At 39.6% G+C, this 20,030-nt stretch overlaps 3 protein-coding genes and 1 non-coding gene across 5 annotated transcripts; 3 read left to right on the forward strand and 1 right to left on the reverse strand.

Annotated features, from left to right (window-relative positions):
* Positions 1-175: 175 nt before the first annotated feature.
* Positions 176-9,698, reverse strand: LOC103436533 (O-fucosyltransferase 1). 2 transcript variants are annotated; one of them, XM_029100775.2, is made up of 10 exons: positions 9,474-9,698; positions 9,199-9,373; positions 8,073-8,151; positions 7,918-7,988; positions 7,726-7,814; positions 7,107-7,230; positions 6,717-7,000; positions 1,486-1,615; positions 606-1,288; positions 176-364 (listed from the first exon to the last, which is right to left on the reverse strand). In XM_029100775.2, the coding sequence occupies exons 1-9, from the start codon at positions 9,479-9,481 to the stop codon at positions 683-685; spliced, it is 1,566 nt and encodes a 521-aa protein (XP_028956608.1). In that variant the 5' UTR covers positions 9,482-9,698; the 3' UTR covers positions 176-364; positions 606-682. The 2 variants fall into 2 exon arrangements, with proteins under 2 accessions (XP_028956608.1, XP_028956609.1); XM_029100776.2 differs by having other exon boundaries at positions 569-1,288.
* A 1,533-nt stretch (positions 9,699-11,231) lies between these two features.
* On the forward strand, positions 11,232-15,712 carry LOC103436534 (tubulin-folding cofactor B). The gene is made up of 7 exons (XM_008374964.4): positions 11,232-11,605; positions 12,380-12,498; positions 12,627-12,688; positions 12,864-12,905; positions 14,008-14,141; positions 14,334-14,403; positions 15,213-15,712. Exons 1-7 carry the CDS (start codon positions 11,349-11,351, stop codon positions 15,258-15,260), a joined length of 732 nt encoding a protein of 243 aa, XP_008373186.1. The 5' UTR covers positions 11,232-11,348; the 3' UTR covers positions 15,261-15,712.
* Positions 15,713-16,374: 662 nt separating this feature from the next.
* Positions 16,375-16,462, forward strand: TRNAY-GUA (transfer RNA tyrosine (anticodon GUA)). The gene is given in 2 exon segments: positions 16,375-16,411; positions 16,427-16,462. It is a non-coding gene; the product is annotated as a tRNA-Tyr (tRNA).
* On the forward strand, positions 16,392-19,465 carry LOC103436535 (actin-related protein 2/3 complex subunit 4). Its single transcript, XM_008374965.4, has 8 exons — positions 16,392-16,639; positions 16,881-16,946; positions 17,201-17,253; positions 18,034-18,061; positions 18,295-18,369; positions 18,661-18,765; positions 18,856-18,945; positions 19,257-19,465. The coding sequence occupies exons 1-8, from the start codon at positions 16,637-16,639 to the stop codon at positions 19,344-19,346; spliced, it is 510 nt and encodes a 169-aa protein (XP_008373187.2). The 5' UTR covers positions 16,392-16,636; the 3' UTR covers positions 19,347-19,465.
* The last annotated feature ends 565 nt before the right edge of the window (positions 19,466-20,030 follow it).

A 20,030-nucleotide genomic window follows, 5' to 3' on the forward strand; every position in this document is an offset into this window, starting at 1 on the left:
ACGTAGAGCCTTTGTTCCGTCCAAGCATTCGTTGATGCTCACGACTCCTCCCACCGTGGGAGCCATCTCCAGAATGAGCAAGGAGCATAACAAGTAATTTTATGGTAATCGTTTATTTTGTTAAGGCAAGACTCGAAAAATTGTCAGACTGTCACTATGGCCGTACAAGGCAGAATCATACAAAGGAAGTCGATTCAATATCATACAGTAGATCACAAGTATATATATGTTCAGATCACAGCATAACAAATTTGTAACTATCACCGTGTCTCGTGTGTCATACAGCCGTAGTATCAGTGCCAACTTGCCGTCTTCTTTGTCGAAATACTAAATCACAATGGTCGGAGACTCATAGAACATGAACCTGCCACCGATCACCAACATGGAACCGGTCTCAAATCAGACCGCCGAAAAACCATCAACTTATATAATCAACAGGAGCACGAAATATTCAAAAATATCCAAATGACGAGCAAAATGTGGAAATGTTTGTGCAAGAGGACAAGAAAGGCAATTTCTTTGAAGAAAATATTTAAACAGAATGAAATTATGGGGATGTAATGATCACCTGAAAGGCAGAGTATGATTAGAGAGACCCCATATACCTTGTCAATTAGGCAGAAAGGTATTCAACGATATGGTGGTGGCACAAGCATCCGCTAAAGGTCCTGCAACTACTTTCTCATCTTTCGGCTACAGATATTGTTGAATTTGATTCCCGGCCATCCGCTGCTTCACTCAACTGGCCCTCCAGAATTTCCAAAACATTATCCGGTGGACATTTATCTTCTGGATTCTTGGGAGATGTTTGGCAGAAACATTCCGGCCAAGAATTTGTATAGAAAGACTCAGGGGGGATCCGCTTGTGGGGCCCGCCAAGGTTAGTCTTGAGCATGGCTTTCCTTACGGCTTCTTCAAAACCAGCTGTCCGTCCCTTCTCTCGATCAATGAAGACTGGAGCAAGAGCTTTCCTGTCGGGTCTAAGTGTGGTCCGGAAGCCATAATAGAGGCGGTGTCCAAGGAGATTGTTGGCAAAGTTGCTAGGGCCGTCATATGTAGGCATAAAAATATCAGAGAGGAGACAAACCATGTAGTCCACTGCAGACCCTAACAATCCCTGGGTGTTTTCTGATAGCTCGTCTGTGGGATCCACAGAACTGTGGGTCTCAAGGTGAGTGAACAAAGCCCGAAACGGTTTCATGAATCTCTCCCCGCCAAATAGTTCACCAGCAGCTAGGTATATCCTGGTGGAATTGTTAAACCTCATTGCACGCAAAATAAGGCCAACCTGCATACAAATGGGGTGACAATTTTGTTAGTATTTTATATAGAAAATGTCATCTGCATCCTGTTATCTCAAAATGATAAGACAAACATAAGAAACCGATGCAAGATAACAGCCATCCAGGTTAATGTTATGATCTTAATATTGATGGGCTCCATATACTGCAGAATGTATAGCATTAACAAGAAAGATAATATTACCTCTTCAGGAGTTAATGGGCACTTTCCAATGGCTCTTCTTTCCTCGTAGACGAGCTTCTTTGGCGCAAAATTTTCTTTTCGATACTTCTTCAATATCTCTTGCTCTTTGGGGTTGAAAATATCAAAGCAGCTGGAGAATAATCATACCAGATGTTAAGGCCCCAGATAACATTCTTTTTCAAAATCTAAACTCACGAGCTGGATGGATGAAGTGTAAGAGTGCATCCGGCGTGTTGTGTGACCGTCGTAGGCCACTGAAGCTCAAGGGAAAATTTTATAGGACGGCAATAAGGCCAGCGATGTTGTATGGCACAGAATGTTGGGCGGTGAAGCATCAACACGTACACAAAATGGGTGTAGCGGAGATGAGGATGCTTCGTTGGATGTGTGGGCACACGAGAAATGATAAGATTAAGAATGAGGATATCCGGGGTAAAGTAGGAGTAGCCGAAATTGAAGGCAAGATGAGAGAAAATCGGTTACGGTGGTTTGGACATGTGCAACGAAGGCCTACTGACGCTCCGATTAGAAGATGCGACTATGGGACAGAGGTTCAGGGCCGAAGGGGTAGAGGAAGACCTAGGAAAACTTTGGAAGAGACTCTAAGAAAAGACTTAGAGTACTTGGATCTAACGAAGGACATGACACAGGACCGAGCACAATGGCGTTCTAAGATTCATATAGCCGATCCCACTCAGTGACTTGGATTTTCCAAGTCTCCAATCGAGAAGTTTTCCTCACTCGGGAAATTAAGGGAACACTACCCCAACCTACATGCTCCACTCAGAAAGCTTCAACATACAAGCTTCAACAAAAGAAAATTCAAAGAACTTAGCGAAGAAGGTTTTGGTGTATTTAACACAATACGTTGAAATGAAGGAAAACTTATTTATTGATATCCCCGATAAGCTACAAATGTGTACATATACATGAGTCAAAATAAACAAACAAGAGGGAGCCTTCACAAGGGTTGCTTAGGAGAAGTCTCAGCAGTCGGTAGAGCCCCAGAAAGAGAAGGCACCGGAGGGGGATCATTCGGAACCTCAGTACTGGACAGAGCCCTAGAAGGAGGAGGCATCAGAGGTTGATTATTTGGAGCTTCATTACGCGGTACAGCCCCAGAAGACGAAGGCAATAAATGCCTTTGGAACAAACCCACAAATCTCTGATGATCAAGTAAAACCTGACCATCAGTTTCCTTCATCTGGTCAAGCTTCCTCTTCATGTTTGTAGCATAGTCATGTGCGAGCCGGTGCAACTGTTTATTCTCATGCTTGAGCCCTCTAATCTCCTGTTTGAGACTCATCACCTCAGCCGCCAATGATTCAACTTGGCGGGTTCGAGCAAATAGGCGTTGGGCCATATTAGACACAGAACCTGCACACTGAACACTGAGAGCCAGCGAATCCTTAACAGCTAACTCATCAGACCGTTTGGAAAGTAGTCTGTTATCTTTGGGAGTGAGAAGGTTCCTGGCCACCACCGCAGCAGTCATATCATTCTTCATCACGGAATCCCCAACGGTAAGAGGACCAGTAGGGGAGACGAAGGATGGGCGCCATATGTTGTCTGGAGAAGGCGGGGTTGCCTCTTCAACAAGGTTCAAGTCAAAACGACGGTCGGAGGGGCCAGACATTTTCAAAGGTGTTGAAGAGAGAAGAGGTTGGACAAATCAAGATCTTAGAAGTGCAAGAATGGAGCTTCTACTGGTGGAGATTCAAGTGTGCTTTGGAACTTAATGCCAGCCCCTATAAAAATCTGCACTCGACGGATCTTCAGAAATCGAAGAGGCGCCTGCTCAGAAATCGAAGAGGCGTTTGCTTTCTCAAAAGCTGGGCTGCTTAGAGACCACGAGGGTTGATCTCAGAAATCGAAGAGGCGTTTGCTTTCTCAAAAGTTAGGCTGCTCAAAGACCACGAAGGCCGATCTCAGAAATCGAAGAGGCGCTCGCTTTCTCAAAAGCTGGGCTCCTCAGAGACCACGAAGGCCGATCTCAGAAATCGAAGAGGCACCTACTTTTCCAGCCTTGTCAGCACCTGTCACACGCACACTCAGCTTTGCGGAAATTATGGGCATTCTGTCGAAGACTTCTGAGGAAGTAGAAAACACATGAATCTTACTGTTCAATCACCCACTTCCCACACGCAACACTAGCTCATGGGTACCACAGATAACTTTGCCAAAGTTCTCTGCCAAAATTGAGCACGTAAAGCTTGCAGCTCCCACTACATCGCTCTGACCAAGAAAGGTAAAAGAATAGCAAAGAAACAGCACTAACAAAGTTTAGACCCATAAATTTTGAAGGTCTAGCTACCATATTATTACCCACAAGGGTAAAAGAACAGTACCACTGCTGGATAATTGGAAAGTCCCTGTGTGTCAACCTCTGTGCTTCGTGGCAAGGTAGACTAGCAAACATGCCCAACCTTTACTCACACTCGAGAAAACACTACCAATAAGATTGCTTGCTCCAAAATCGAAGAGGCACCGTCCTCCGAATCTCGAGAGCCAGACTCCCAACATGACTACTTTCTCAAAAATCGAAGAGAGGGTAAAGGAACAGTACCATTGCTGGATAATTGGAAAATCCCTGTGTGTCAACCTCTGTGCTTCGTGGCAAGGTAGACTAGCAAACATGCCCAATCTTTACTCACATTCGAGAAAACACTCCCAACAAGATTGCTTGCTCCAAAATCGAAGAGGCACCGCCCTCCGAATCTCGAGAGCCAGACTCCCAACATGATTACTTTCTCAAAAATCGAAGTGACACTGCTCTCCGAATCTCGAGAGCCAGACCCCCATCATGATTGCTTTCTTAAAAATCGAAGATGCATCGTTCTCCGAATCAATCGAAGAGACGCTCGCTTTCTCAAAAGCTGGGCTGCTCAGAGACCACGAGGGCCGATCTCAGAAATCGAAGAGGCACCTACTTTTCTAGCCTTGTCAGCACCTGTCACACGCACACTCAGCTTTGCGGAAATTATGGGCATTCTGTCGAAGACTTCTCGAGAGCACAGACCACTTTTTCAAAGTGCTCTGACAGAGTTAAAACATGTGAAGCTGGCAGCTCCCACTACCGTGCTATGACTAAGCAGGGTAAAGGAATAGCATTACTACTTGTTGTTAGGGAGACTCCTATATATGTCGACCTCCATCCCCAACGGACAGGCAGACCTGCAAAAATGTTCAACCCTTCCTCATATTTGAGAGGGCACTCCCAACGAAGCCTTTCGAAATATTCAGCTTTCTTTCCCCCCGATAATACCTTTGCAAACAAGCTATACTAGAGCAAGAATATCTCATATCATCAGGGTTAAAAGCAAGAGTATCCCATATCATGCTTTTTCCCTGTCTTTTCCTTTGGCCTTGTTGTTACCTGCAAGACAAGGAGAAAGAGAGCAATCAGTCAGCACTTGGAATCAAGCTTCCAGCCAGGAACTGACTGCCTGGAACCCCTTACGTGATTACTTACCTGGCATTGCTCTCGAGTACTCATCTTCAACATCTTATGTTTCCAGGGAAGATACCGCATCTGCTTGAGGAACAGATAGGGCAATTGCGAAGGATACAAGGAAGCATGTGGAGACAAGCGTAACAGCACACGTGCCGATACATCCATTACTCTGTCAAAAGCAAAAGTTTCCCATATCAGCAGGGTCGAACGTACTCTAGATTTGATGGACTTGTTTTGACCCTCAAATTCTTCAGTCGGCTCTGGAGGAAACCAGAAAACCCTCCAGCTCAGTTCAAGAATAAGCCTGTGGAAAGTTACTTCTTCAAAAGCAAAAGTATCCCATATCATCTCTTCTCATCTTTCTTCTCTTTATCCTTCATGCTGCTGCAAGATGGGGAGAAGGTGAACAATCAGCCGGAGCTCTGATTGCTTACCTTGTCTGTCACCTCTTTCAGCAGATCCCCTAGCTCGGCGACTTGGGAGACTCCTACTACATGGTTTGTATCGCGCTTGACCAAGCCTGAAACTACAAGTAAGCTTCAAGTGAAATTGATACATTACCTTGTGCATCTCCACCAGTTAAAGATACCACCCCTGGATGGAGGAAGAGTACTTCCAGAGAAGATGCCACATCTACCTATGAGACAGATAAGGCAAGTCAAGACGATACCACACTCCGATACTTAGAAGTTTCGTGATTACGAGATCATTCTCTCACAATATTTCTTAATGTCATTTGTACTAAATCATTCACTTGTACTCACTAAAGGAGAGCTTGAACCTATGTACTTGTGTAAACCCTTCACAATTAATGAGAACTCTTCTATTCCGTGGACGTAGCCAATCTGGGTGAACCACGTACATCTTGTGTTTGCTCTCCTATCTCTATTCATTTATATACTTATCCACACTAATGACCGGAGCAATCTAGCGAAGATCACAAAAAGCGACCGTTTTTGCTGCCTAGGATCTATCTTGCAAGAGAACGGAGAATTAGATGGAGATCTCAACCATAGAATACGACCTGGACGGATGAAGTGTAAGAGTGCATCCGGCGTGTTATGTGACCGTCGTAGGCCACTGAAGCTCAAGGGAAAATTTTATAGGACGACAATAAGGCCAACGATGTTGTATGGCACAGAATGTTGGACGGTGAAGCATCAACACGTACACAAAATGGGTGTAGCGGAGATGAGGATGCTTCGTGGGATGTGTGGGCACACGAGAAAGGATAAGATTGGGCATGAGGATATCCGAGGTAAAGTAGGAGTAGCCGAAATTGAAGGAAAGATGAGAGAAAATCGGTTCCGGTGATTTGGACATGGGCAAAGAAGGCCGACTGACGCTCCGGTTCGAAGATGTGACTACGGGACAGAGGTTCAGGGCCGAAGGGGTAGAGGAAGACCTAGGAAAACTTTAGAAGAGACTCTAAGAAAAGACTTAGAGTACTTGGATCGAACGGAGGACATGACACAAAACTGAGCGCAATGGCGTTCTAGGATTCATATAGCCGACCCCACTTAGTGGGAAAAGGCTTTGTTGTTGTTGTTGTACCATCAAATCTTTGAAAAGTTTAACTCAACGTGTGCGTACAGTACACAAACATATTTCTACATGTAATTATGCATGTGGTTTGCTTTGGGTTTTTTTTTCCGCTCCTATTACATTCTTGTCTTATACCATATGCAACGAAGTCAACAATTAATGTAAGATCCGACCCTCCAACCCCATGTAGATGCAAACTTGAGCATAACAAGATAATCAGATAAGAATGTACCCAGCAAATGCCAGCATATCCATCTCAAAACGAAGATGTATGGACATGAAGTGACCTCGTGAGCGAAGCTTATCTACTATTGATTGACTTATCTTCATTATATTTGTCTTGAACCTCAGAGCATGATAGTTAACCCTGCACCTTAACCGTTGATACTCAGGGTTGTCAATTTCTTCTGCCAAGCGATGTGAAAAGGGAGTAAGATAAATAGCACCATGCTCCTTCATTTTCGCAAGTGCATCTGTAGTATACCAACTGATAGGAGCATCTCGAGGGGGACGAAGCTGAGACAAGGTTTAGAGGAAGAGGGAGTTAACATTTCAAACCTATTGAAGAATTCAAATAGATTTCTGATTTTGAATTTGATGATAAAAAATACAGATGATTTACCTGTACAGCTTTTATCTTCTTGGTCTTCCCATTTTTGCGAATTTCTGGTATTTTTTGTACTATTTTTACATCATACCTCAATGACTGGATAAAATGCTCAACATCATAGATACCGCCGAAACCACTGCACATGTTACATAACAATTTATAGACTTAACAGAAACCAGCATACAATTGACAATGAAAGTGCATAAGACACATTACTCACAGTTCGTCAGAACGAATTCCTTTGCTTTTCCAAGAAAATATAAGATTTATGTCGTTACCATAAAGTAGGAAGGGAGATATTCATATGAAACTATGCAAAAAGATGCTAATGGTTTTGCAAGAAAATCCATTCATGCAGATATCTTGAAGCTTTCTCTTTCCATTCAACAAAGCAATAGACCAGTCATTGAAATGTCTTTTTATTCACAGAATTGACTAATTATATGTGACACGTCTCCTATGTATCTGCGTTTTTGTCACAATTTTATCTACCTCATCTCTCTTGGTTAATACTTAATAGCCTCAGTCAGAAAATAAAGTTTATAAGTCTATAAAATGCAAATTTTGAATACACCAAGAAACCAAATCTGCCTATGTGAATTAAGGATCAAAGAACCATTGAAATAGATACCTGTCATCATGCCAAAAAGAGTTTGCATCCAGTTCTGGCAGCACAAGTGTAGCATTCATGATTCTTGCTGCGAGAACAGCATTGCATATCTAAAACATCCAAGGGAGTAATAGAAGGCAAATATTTCCCTCGTCAGATACATGAGTGAAAATATGTAATTACAGACCATAGAAAACAGAAAAAGATACGAACCGCTGTACGTTGTTGATTGAGACCGCCATTACAGCGCACGCGTAGGTAGCCATTAGTCTCACTTGGTGGAGCTGCCACAGTAGAAGCATCAGAACAATTTTAAAACAAACTTATTGAAACCATTCATTGGGGGGAAAAAAAAAGGAAAGACATACGGGGCCAATCAGATCGTGGAGCTGATGATGGTCTCCAACCACCAGAATCAGCACTTCTCCAAAGTTTATCCAAGTTAATCTGCACAAACATGGCAAGATAACTATGAGTCGAATTTTCAGCATATAATAACAATCAGTTCCAAAGGTCACAGTAATTCTTATCTTCCTCGAACAAACAGAACCTCTTAACTTCTCAAGAGTGTTTTGAAGACGAAAGGAGACGTGTGATTTAAGGTGACAAACTAAAAATGATATCCCACCTTTGTTAACCCTATCGCACACATACATGAACAATGTATAAGCTTGCAAACATTAAAACTTCAACATAGGGGCCACCACAAAATACGCAATAAAAACTCTTAGTAACATTGAGATGTCGAATTAATATAATCAAATGCATCTCAGAAAGGTACTTTGTGAGGCCTAATTTTTTCATAGTTTTAGATAACGTAAAATTGGATATGACCTGAGTACTTACGCTTGATTGCTTCATTTTTTACATAATTTAATTACATAAACCAATCATCTTGATCAACAAGTTAGAAGATACTGGATCATCATCCTAATTATCTTTGTCATTGATTAGAAAGAACGGAAAAAATATTATAGATCATTAATTTCCAACAATCTCATCCATAACAAAGATAATCTCGGCACATAGGTGGCAAAACAAAGCGGCAGAATTTAGCTTCCGGCGGTCATTTGAATGCACCTAAAAATCTAAATTAACAATCAAATCACTGCCTCAACACGATAACATACCAACAAACCACTCCCAAATACACTGATTTATTCACATAGAGCTCCTAATTCTCATAATTTCCAGGCATCAGTGACATTTGCATACAAATAATCATAATTTAAGTAAACCATCGTCCTTTTCAAGTTAAAGCTCGAGCCGTCATTCGAAAAAAAAAGCACTTCTTCATCGTTATAACTAACTCCGGAAATCAAACCGAAAACAAAATGCCTAAACTAACATACCAAACTCTACTCACAGTAATATAATAAAACCATCGAATTCGGAAAAACAACTAAAAAAAATTTCTCATCAACCAAACAGACTAGACTTCTTCCAAAGCTAAAATTCAACGGAGTAAATCCGAAAGCTCAGCTTCCAACTAACCTCGGAGCCAAATCCAGATCCACCACCACCGCCGCCGCCGCTGGTCGTGGTCATAACCAGAAACGAAACGGTGCAGATCAGGAGAACCACGACGCCGATCAATAACCTCCCAAGCGTGCCCTTCATCACCCCTCCTCCTCCTCCGGCAGCTTGCTTCGAGTGCTGCCGCCCCGGTCTGCATCAAATCAACGGAAAAAATGGGATTACTTTGTGTTTGGTTAGCGGGAAACTAGAGAATCGGAGTGAGGGAATGGAAGGAATTAGTTGGGATTTACCTTCGCATTGTAATTTGTGATGAGAAAATTCAGCTTCTTTCTTCCTTTCTTACACTTCAACTGCTGCCACTTTGTGATCTCAAGTCGCAAGGAAAATATATTCAGTGTTGAAATTATATAAATAAAAATGAAATAAATTGTTCCATAAAAATTAAAAAAGAAAGAAAGAAATAAACTGTGTTTGTCCGGTCGGCCACACCCACACCCACTAGGGCCACTCTACCACCACCCGGGCTCCATACTCATTTATTCTTCGTAATTACTGTGTTTTTTTTTTAAATTACTTTTTCTGTGCATGAGAATAAACGGTTATAAAATAAAATTGTTTAGTATTTGATAAACTTTTTTTTATCTAAAAGTTCTTTTAACAAAAAAATAGTGTATGAACGTTTGATAAACTTTTATATATGTAGTATCCCATATCGGTGGGGTGGAGGTTAGTCCCTGGCCTTATATGTATATGCTCCTCTTCTTAGCAGTGAGGTTCTCTTGCTCACGAATAAATTCGTGAGGGTGTGGTCCAAAGCTAACAATATCGTGCTACGACGAAATTGAGATGTGACAATTTGGTATCAGAGCCACTCCCCTACTGGAAGTGTGCCGACAAGGACGTCGGGTCCCTAAGGGGATGGATTGTAAGATCCCACATCGCCTGGGGGGAGGATGTGATGTGCCTTATATGTATATGTCCACCTCCCTATAGTGAGACGCGTTTTGGGTGGAAACTCAATAACAAATCCGTAAGGATGTGGCCCAAAACGGATAATATTTTACCATGCTGACTGAGATGTGACAATATAAATTGCTTTAAATATGTTCAATGACTAAAAAGAATATGATATTTAATGTGATATAATAATTTCAAAGAAAATAATGTAAGCACAATGATATAATTTTGTAAAATATGTGAGGTTGTACTTGTCATTTGAAAATTTCATTAAATAGGCACTGATTACTATGTTTTTTTTTAAAATAAAAAAACACTTGTTTTAGAAGTATGCTAGAACATACTTCTGGTTTTTTATGTTTTTCTACCATTATTGACATCAGTTTAAAAAAAATTGTTTTATCAAACACATTTAATATTCCAGATTTTTTATTAAGTTGTTTTTTTTTTTAAAAGCACTGTAATCCCAAGCCAGCCGTAATAAACACAGGTTTGAATGCAACTGCATACACTCCACATCAATCTTGGAGGACTACGAGTGGAAGAACTCCAATCATAAAAAGGGCTTGATTATTTATCACTCATTCAACTTTAGTACTGTAAATATCTCTCATCTCATCAATATGAGATTTACTCTCAACACTAGTTATATTAGTGTTCATAATTGATTTCTTATGTGTAATATTAATTGATATATCCCCATTCAATTCGAATTAGCAAAAGCAATATCTCAATGCATAATATGGGAATGTCGAAGAGTTGAAATAAGTGTAGATCTGGAGATTCCCGAATAGGTTAACCTTTCAAACTGCAACTTAATCCATATGCCTTCGGGAACACGGGCACAAGTGATGCATAGTTGTCGTCAACTCGTGCCGTAAGGTGTGAGTTAAGTCTAGTAATGAGCGCAACCTTTGTGTTTAGTTGTCACCGTTGAGTTTGGAACCCTGAGCAAACTGCCGGTGGTGTTCTTTTAGGCACTTCAAGTACTTTTTCATAATTCACTTACATTTTTACTAGACCAGTTACGTAAATATTTTCACCAAAAACGTTTTTAGTCATTTTAAAAACATTTTCAAACAACTTCGTACATTTTCATATAAAAGCAAAGTGCTTCCCTTGTAAAGTCTAGAGCTTTTGTGCTTCCTACAAGTCTAGAGCTTTTGTGCGTCCCTAGTAAAGTCTAGAGCTTCTCACAGTAAACAAAAATGGCGTCTCAGTTGCAGAAGATCGAAGGAGACGAATCCGTACTGCTCCGCGTTACACATTCCAATCTGAAGACCTTCTCCGCCGACATCCGCTTCTCCCTCCAGAGCTCCGTCGAGTCCGTCAAGGACAAGCTCTGGCGCAAATGCGGCACCTCCGTCGATTCCATGTCCCTCCACCTCTACGACGACGCCAACACCCTAGTCTCCACTCTCACCGACAACTCCAAACCCCTCGGCTTCTATTCCCCTCACGACGGGTCAGCTCTCCCTCTCCCCCTCTCTCTCGCATGTTATTTGTTAATTGTGATTTTTTATTTGGTTGCATTCTGGATTAGTAAGATTGTTGCCTACATCGTGTTTGATAAAATGCCGCAATGAATGTATGTTAGAGAAGTATAAGAATATGAACAGACAAGTTGATGTAAAATTGTAATACAAAGATCAATTTGGTGTATATTAAACCGAAACTGAATCGAGGGTATACAAAAAGGAGAAAGAATTGAAAACTGACTGTATGAATTGATAGGGGCTTGCAGAGCGTGTTACAATGCCCTTATAGACAGAATTTCGCCTCTACTTTGTCGATGTCCACCGGAATTACTCTTATCGAATTCAAGTTCCTAGCACATGTATTTTTCTCCGAAAATATAATGAGAGCGCGCCTTATCTTTTGATTAATTAATCATCCCGTTTCTAAGCCACATGGACGATGGATCCGTCCATGGTGATTCCTTTACTCTAAATTACTAAGTCATATCGACATAGGCGTATGAAAGAGATGTTGATGAGTTGCTCTCATCAATGTGGGACAATAGCACTTTTAATTTTCATTCGAACTCCAACAATGTAGAATATGATTTGGTGATTCTTTTGGTTGGCGATCTCTCTAGGTTGGCCAGCTACTCAATCTGACAAAGTGATACCAATGTTTGTTAGAAACTACTGGTTCACAGTTGCAGTGTTTTGTTAGTGAGACCAATGTTTGTTAATTGTGATTTTTTGTTTGTTTTATGTGTTTTCGAAATCGAAAGATTCCGGCTACATGTTGTAGACTTGGATCCTTCGTCGGTGACCTCCGGGGGGTGGCTGGAGGACACATCGTTGGTGGAGAAGTACACCATTTCACAAGAAGCTTATGAGAAGAGGGATGGTGAGAGTTTCCCAATATATTTGTAATTTTATGTGAATAATGTCTGTAAAATGTGTGTTTTTATTTAGTTCAATGCATATTCTTATTGTTTTGTCTGAGGGTTCGTGTTTCCGGGGTTTTGTGATCAGGTACTTTCAGAAAATTTAAGGACAAATTGGTATCGCAGAACCCATCAGCAGTTGAGAACAAAGTAAGCGTTTCCTATATATGTTATTTGTTCCTTCTGTAATCAAATTACACCCCGTTGCTTCTACTGGTGTTTGCTAATCATGAATCAAATTGAGTTGCTTAGTTGTTAGTCAGCATTGCATGTGGAAGTGAATGGATGTGTTGATAAGTTTGTTGACAGAAGTTTCTCTTTGTAGATACCAGAGAACTACATGGAAGATCTCTGTGTGAATATTAAGGTCCGTACTTTTCCCTTTTTAGTTATTGGTGATACAAGCATTTTCAGTCCCTTAAAATTAATCTATAACATTTTATAAGTATGAACTGGCGTCGGTTAGTAATGAACTTAGATATGCTGAATAGAAGATGGAAAAGAAGAAGCTTAAGAAACCAATAGATTCTGATTGCAGATCAAGTAAATTAGTCACTATTTATAATATTCGTATCGCTACTTGATCTTGTGGAATCACACTGTACTTTAATGAGCTGCATCTACACTTGATTCATAGACCACTCAGTAAAATCTCTTTCTTTCTTTAAATACTTGAGTTATATGTATATTTTTCTGGTGGCCATATAATCTATGAAATTTAAGATAGCGCGAGTTAAAGTTTGTAGAATTTAAGTGGACCTATTCAGAGTATTGTGCCATTAAATGGTGAGTGTGTAAGAATAATCTGACCCTTAGACAACCGAAGAATATGAAGTCATAGTTGACTTCAATAGTAAGCTTCTTCTCTTTTGCAGAAACAATATGCTCGACTTACAATAGGTCTAAGTCCAATAATGAGCACCATATATTGTGAGAGCAGTGGCCACTATTTATATTGAAACAATCCTTGTGATTCCCCTATTAAAATCAGGGTAGGAAACTGACACACAATTCCCATCCAACTATGAGTGCTGAGTATCAAAATTTAATTAAAGTTTCAATCCCAAACTGATCAGGACAACTTTAAACTCTTCAACAAGATCTTTCTATACCAATTTGTAACACTATAGCCAGTTTCTAGCAATCACAATCATACTCATATTCTAACAGATTGTCCTTCAAACCTTGTCGGTTTGAATCATTAGCATCTAGGCGAATCATTTTTTAGATGCAGTTGGCATTTTCTTCAGCATTCTATATGGAACTTGAACTGTAGTTTAATATGAATAAATGAACTTTTTAATACCATTTTCTTTCTTGCTTTCTTGTATTTTGTCTAGGAGTTGAGATAATTCTTGCTTTCCATGATCTTCTTCAAATTACATGTGTTAAGTTTCAATTTATCTTGTCTTATTTCTTGCGGAGCAATAATCATGATTGCGTTAGATGTCTTCATTTATATGTTGAAGGTAGGAGATAGATGTGAAGTTGAACCAGGGGCTAAAAGAGGTGTTGTTAAATTTGTCGGTCGGGCGGAACCTCTAGGTCCTGGTTTCTGGATTGGAGTTCAATACGATGAACCCTTGGGAAAGCATGATGGCATGTAAGTGAGCTCCTAAATCATGAGACGTCTTTTTGATTCTTGTATGCCAATAATAAATATTGTCAATTTTCCTTTTTGTGTTCGCAACATATTTCTCAGTTATAAAATTTAAACTGCTTTTGGGAATTAATCTTGCATTCCTGTCTTCTGCATATTATTTGGTTGACGTTATTCCCCTTCTTCATGTGATAGGGTGAAGGGAACGCGTTATTTCAGTTGCCCCCCACTTCATGGTGGAATGGTTCGGCCAGAAAAAGTAAAGGTTTGTATGCCTTACTCTGGACATGCTTTAAAATGTTTTCCTCCTGATTTCCTTGTGAAGATGTGAAGTATATTAATCTTTGCTTCCATTTGGTTATTTGGCAAGAAGTAGGAATGTGTTTGTTTTAAACTTTAATACGACCTGTTAGCTCATGTTGCCACCCATCTGTGTGCTTGGAATAAATCCCCTTGTCATGACAAAAGAAATAAATAAGCCAAGATGACAAACACAAGGGAATACCAAGATACATATTTCAGCAAAAACCTGCCTACACCGCCGACTAGCTTTCACCTTTCCTAAATAAACTTGTACAAAATAATGCTCAAGAACTACTCTCAAACCCGAGCCCTTGCATCCAATATGGATACCCCTTGTACACCCCCTCTAAAGTCATAGAAGTATACTGTACCTTTCTCCAGTTCTCCCTCCACCAACTCACCTTTTCTTCTCAAAATAAAACACTTTGAGTTGAATGAGGAATGAGGCGGAAGCCTCCATAACGGTCACATGTGTGATAAAAAGTTACTGAAAGCCACTTTGTAAATATTCAACCAAAAAGTTTTGGCCACGATGTTTCCACATTTTGTATGCCTGCATACATACTCTCTGTATCTGATTCTTCACAAGTTGTTAACACCGTTCTGGTGCAAAAACCGTTCCAATCTGAAATGTTAAATGCAATTATTTTAAATGACCTAGAGAAAGACCCTGCTTATGAATTGAAAGGATTTCTTTACAACATGGCCTTTTTGTGTATTCACTGTACGACTTCTTTATGGATTTGACTAATGTGACGAGTACACTTTCAGGTTGGCGACTACCCTGAACGCGATCTATTTGAGGAGGATGAAATTTAAGCAGGTCTTAACGAGAGTACTTCTGTACTTCCATGTTTCGGCGTGACCCTTTTGAAGCAATCATGTTTAAGTTTCCTTAATTACATTTGTTTTTGGTTGTAATATTATCGGGAGGGAGTTATGCGTGTGAAAAATCCTTTGATGTGTTCAAGGCAAGGGAAAAGTTGTTAAGGTTCCTCAAGGGTCGGAGCGGAACATTCGTTTTGAGTCTGCCACCCGTAGTAGGTTACCGGAATGCTTGCTAGTTGCTTTGCAGCTTGTTGGGAGGAAATCTGGGGATAAAAGAGGGTAAAGAAACGATGGTGTTGTCGAGGTTCTTCGGATTGGGTTATCTTACAAGTGTGTGACGAGTTTGCGAACTGGAGTTGGAATTCATAATTTGTGATGGGATTCTAGGCTGCTATGAATGTGAAGTGGCAAGTACACATTATCATTTAATGTGTTTGGGATTATTGAGTTTGTGAATATCCATAAAAAATATCTAAAACAAAATAAAAAATGCATATTGTGCGTGTTTAATGCGGAGAGGTTAGTAACAATTAATTAGGTATATATAATATGGCCATACTGTATAACCCTAAACCTTAATTCTGCCGCAATTCGCCCCGGTGGCATCCTAATAGTATGATCCTTTCCGTTGGTGCACAAGTAGAGGAATGCAGCGGAAAAAACATAGGTGCGAAAATCATTATGCCAAAATCATCTGGTTCTTACAGGGTCCTTGCCCAAACACGAGGTTGAAGTTATGAATTCATATTATTGAGTGAGGATCCTCGCCGGATCCTTTTTGTGAGGATTCTGGGGATTTTCAAATCATATTCGTTCATCATACATCGTGCGACTAGAAATTATTATAAATTTTTGTATAAAATTGAATATAAACAGTATCTGACAAAAACTGGCAGCACGATATACGATGAATGGATGTGATTGGAGGATTCCCGGGAAGCTCACAAAGAGGATCAAGCGAGGGTCCTCTCTCCATATTATTAACCCTTCTGTCAGTCTATCCGTTAAGTTAGCATACAAAGTGTAATTGTAGAACATGAAGTGACAAGTACTATTCCATAGTTAAGTAGGTAAATAGGATTTCCGTGGAAAGGTTAATAACAATCCGACCTTAGCTCAGTTGGTAGAGCGGAGGACTGTAGTTGTGTAAAACAGACATCCTTAGGTCGCTGGTTCGAATCCGGCAGGTCGGACATTTCTTTTTTACCCTTTTTCAATTTCCTTATCAACGCTCCGAACCCCCGATCGCTGATTGCTCCCTCTTTCTCTCTCTCTCTCTCTCTCTCTCTCTCTCTCTCGCCATACATCTTTTTTACCCTTTCTCTCTCTCGCCTGAACCAGTCCCTCTGCTCTGCTCTGCTTCTAACATGGTAAACCCATCGGATCTGTGAGGTCAATTTTTATTTTCTCACTCTCTGTTTGGTTGCTGAGAAAAGTGTGTAACGGAGTCGCTTTCTCGGCGGCCAAACAGACCCTTAAGGAAAAATTTGAGATCATTAAACCAAATTTGCATGATCTCTTGGGCATATAGTTCGCTTAATTTCCATTGAAATTGTTATTTTTGCAGTTCCTTATAATTCTGACAAGCTTTTTCTTTTTCTTTTTTTCCAGTCGAACTCATTGCGATTGTACTTGGCGTGTATAAGGAACACTCTCGATGCCGCAATGTGTCTACAGGTAGGTCTTCCCATTTTCGGGTCCAGTTTTATGCGAAAGCCGAGCCCTTTTAGCGCTGTTAATTTCGATAGAGATCTGATTTCTTCTCTACCTGCCTGTTTTTCATGTTGAATATCTGTTATGTTTATGTGTAAAATTAAAAGAATTGGGCAGATAGCACTTGTGTTAGTATTCAGATGGGAATTGGTGAATTTCCACATGCTTATAATGCCTGATTGATTCTGTATCGTGTGCGTACGACGTGCTGCTTGCAGAATTTTCCTTGTCAAGAAGTTGAAAGGCATAACAAGCCGGAAGTTGAGCTGAAGTATGTTCACTTGCTGCCGCATTAAATTCTTTAAATTCTTAATTTTAATGTTTTGTAAGTAGTAAGAGAAAACAGGCTGCTTACTTAAATCTATTAAGGTGGCCAGTAGAGAAATGGATGTCTGTAATTATATGCTATTAAACTAAGTTTTGTCACAGTAAGGCTTAATTCATTACTGTTTGCTGTTTTTTTGTGTTTTAAGAAATATCTAGATTAGTCGTTTTGTATGACAAGTTAGCGCAAAGTTTACTGGTAAATGATGTAAGGAAATCCGAGTGAGACTATTTGGATATCCAAGTGAGTCTATTTGGATATAGTGCCATTATCAGTTGAGAAATCCCATCCCTACATTGTCAATGGAAATTAAAACATGAGCACTCCTATCGCGGAAGGCTTTCCTCATTGTGCTACCCTTTTTTTTTTTACAGGCATGATAAACACATGCATATTGTGTATTGAGTTTACCCATAATTCAGAATTTATGTTCTTTTTGGCGGAAGTTTTATTAAAACTAATCCAAATATATAGTACAAGATGTCCTCCCTAGGAAGACTATCGCGTTTCCTATGCCTCATCATGTCCTTTAGTGATTCTTTTGTCCTTCAAATTTTCACTTTTCATGTTTTTGCATGTATTTGGACACATTTAGTAAGGTCGTATGAGAACAATTGTGTTGCTCACTATAAAATGGTGGTTAAATTCAAAGGATGAAGGAAACTTAGAACTATTGACTAATGTGTTTAGCTGAGAAAGTGTTAATCTTCTCTTCATGTTTTGCAGGACCAGCTCAGAACTTCTGCTAAATCCTGTAAGAACCATCTTATTGGCATGATAAAGATCAGTTGCCACCACCCTCTTTTTCTCTTGTCCTTATCTTAATGCTTAACAAAGTTGGTTGTCATTGAACACTTGAACTCTGATGAGCCAGATACTCCTAAAAAGAATATGACGGATATCTTAAGCTCATGTTACCAAGATTTCGTTATGTTTTGTTTTCCGTAAAAATATGACGCTGAGCTTTTTGTATTATTGCTGTCACAGGTTTTGATATGTCGAAATGAGGCTGAAAAATGCTTAATAGAGACATCTATAAATTCCCTTCGGATAAGCCTCAAGGTGAATATACTTTATTACATAGTTGGTATGCTCAATGGCAGATGTTCGCTTGGACAATGTTGTTGTATTTTGTTTACCGTTTTATCATTGACTCAGTATCTTATAAAGAAAAGCCAGAAGCTACATACTTTGAATTGGGGCTCCGAGTTTGTAATCTGTGCACCTTCTAATTTTTAGGATAGATTACAATTCTTGCCTGAAAGATTTGTAGTTGTATATAGAATTGATATCTATATCGTTTTTTATTTTCCCCTTATCTCTGTTTTTTTTCGGGTGCTCTCTCTTGTATAGGTAAAGCAGGCAGATGAGCTTGAAAATATACTCACTAAAAAATTTCTTAGATTTTTGTCGATGAGAGCAGAAGCATTTCAGGTGTTGAGGAGAAAGCCAGTGCAGGTACATTAATTCTTTTGTGTATAGGACAATATATTATGTAGATGAAGTCGCAATAATTACTCAGCCTTTTTTTTTTATTTTACTATGCAGGGTTATGATATTAGTTTTCTTGTAACAAATTATCATTGCGAGGAGATGCAGAAGCACAAGCTCATCGATTTCATTGTACAGTTCATGGAGGCAAGCATTTTCCCAAACCCTATAAAATTCCATGCTTAATAGTGTTTATATTCGTACGAGTTTTGAGTCACAAAAAAACTGGTCAATTTGTACATTTGAGAATACCAATTGCCTCTAGTTGGGATGGCGTAGGCTGTTTTTGGAGCATGCAAATTTAATCTCTGGAGCAAGTTTCTTATCGTTACACGGCTCGAAACTCGTATGATATTATCGACGTGTACACGATTAATAGTGTTTATATTCGTACGAGTTTTGAGCCGTATAATGTTGTGTTCGAATTGTTAACTCTCAATTGCTTCTTTGGGCTGCAGGATATTGATAAGGAGATAAGTGAATTAAAGATGTCAGTGAACACCCGGGGGAGGCTGGTTGCCACAGAGTTTCTGAAACAATTTATGTAATATTTCTGTCACCAAGTTGTATATGAATTCTGCTTTCACATACGCTGTTGAACCATCAGACAATTTTTTCTGTTACCGTCTCATAACGGTTTGCCAATGGTATGAAAGAAGCTTTGGAAGTGAGTTGCTTTACATAGCCCATATGACCAGTATTATCTATGTTATAAATAGGTTCGTGTTTTAATCACAAATGGTCTCTGTAATTACGCCAAATGCATTTATTCACTCAAGTCAAAGACCGAGATGTTCATCGATGTCGTCTTCTTTTCTGTTTAGATTTCGTGAAAGCGTGTTAGTGTTTTCAATCACGGACTTCGGTTTTGATTCCGTCACAGTTTGTTTGTGTGCTCACGTGCCACGCGTGGGGCGAATTGACTGTTGAGTATTAAGATTCTCGACTTTCTTTGTTTTTGAATATTTTATTAAAATATATGTTTCATGTATGTATAATTGTTAGTCTTCTAAGTTCTAACATAACAAAAAAGTTAAAAAGGCAGCCGTGTAATCTCACAAAACAAAATTTTAATATTTTTTATTTAAGTTTCACCTACCGGTGATTTTAACGTCTCAAATTTTCTCTAATTTTATAAAATTAGAGGAAAAAAATAAAAATAAACCTCTCCCCACTCCCATGTACTCTCTCTCTCCTCCTCACCTTTTAATAAAAACAAAATTAAAAGGAAA

Source organism: Malus domestica, chromosome 04, assembly GCF_042453785.1.
Source record: "Malus domestica chromosome 04, GDT2T_hap1".
Taxonomy (NCBI): Eukaryota; Viridiplantae; Streptophyta; class Magnoliopsida; order Rosales; family Rosaceae; genus Malus; species Malus domestica.

Bases quoted from the DNA above. Each gene is read 5' to 3' on its own strand.
- LOC103436533 (XM_029100775.2), bottom strand. The intron at 7,001-7,106 runs GTAAATCATCTG...ACCTTGTCTCAG, and splicing joins AGAAGATAAAAGCTGTACAG to CTTCGTCCCCCTCGAGATGC. The intron at 1,289-1,485 runs GTAATATTATCT...ATTTGTATGCAG, and splicing joins GCCCATTAACTCCTGAAGAG to GTTGGCCTTATTTTGCGTGC.
- LOC103436534 (XM_008374964.4), top strand. From the start codon at position 11,349: ATGGCGTCTCAGTTGCAGAAGATCGAAGGAGACGAATCCGTACTGCTC. The intron at 12,689-12,863 runs GTAAGCGTTTCC...TTCTCTTTGTAG, and splicing joins CATCAGCAGTTGAGAACAAA to ATACCAGAGAACTACATGGA. The intron at 14,404-15,212 runs GTTTGTATGCCT...GTACACTTTCAG, and splicing joins TTCGGCCAGAAAAAGTAAAG to GTTGGCGACTACCCTGAACG.
- LOC103436535 (XM_008374965.4), top strand. The intron at 18,062-18,294 runs GTAAGAACCATC...TTGCTGTCACAG, and splicing joins CAGAACTTCTGCTAAATCCT to GTTTTGATATGTCGAAATGA. The intron at 18,370-18,660 runs GTGAATATACTT...TCTCTTGTATAG, and splicing joins CCCTTCGGATAAGCCTCAAG to GTAAAGCAGGCAGATGAGCT.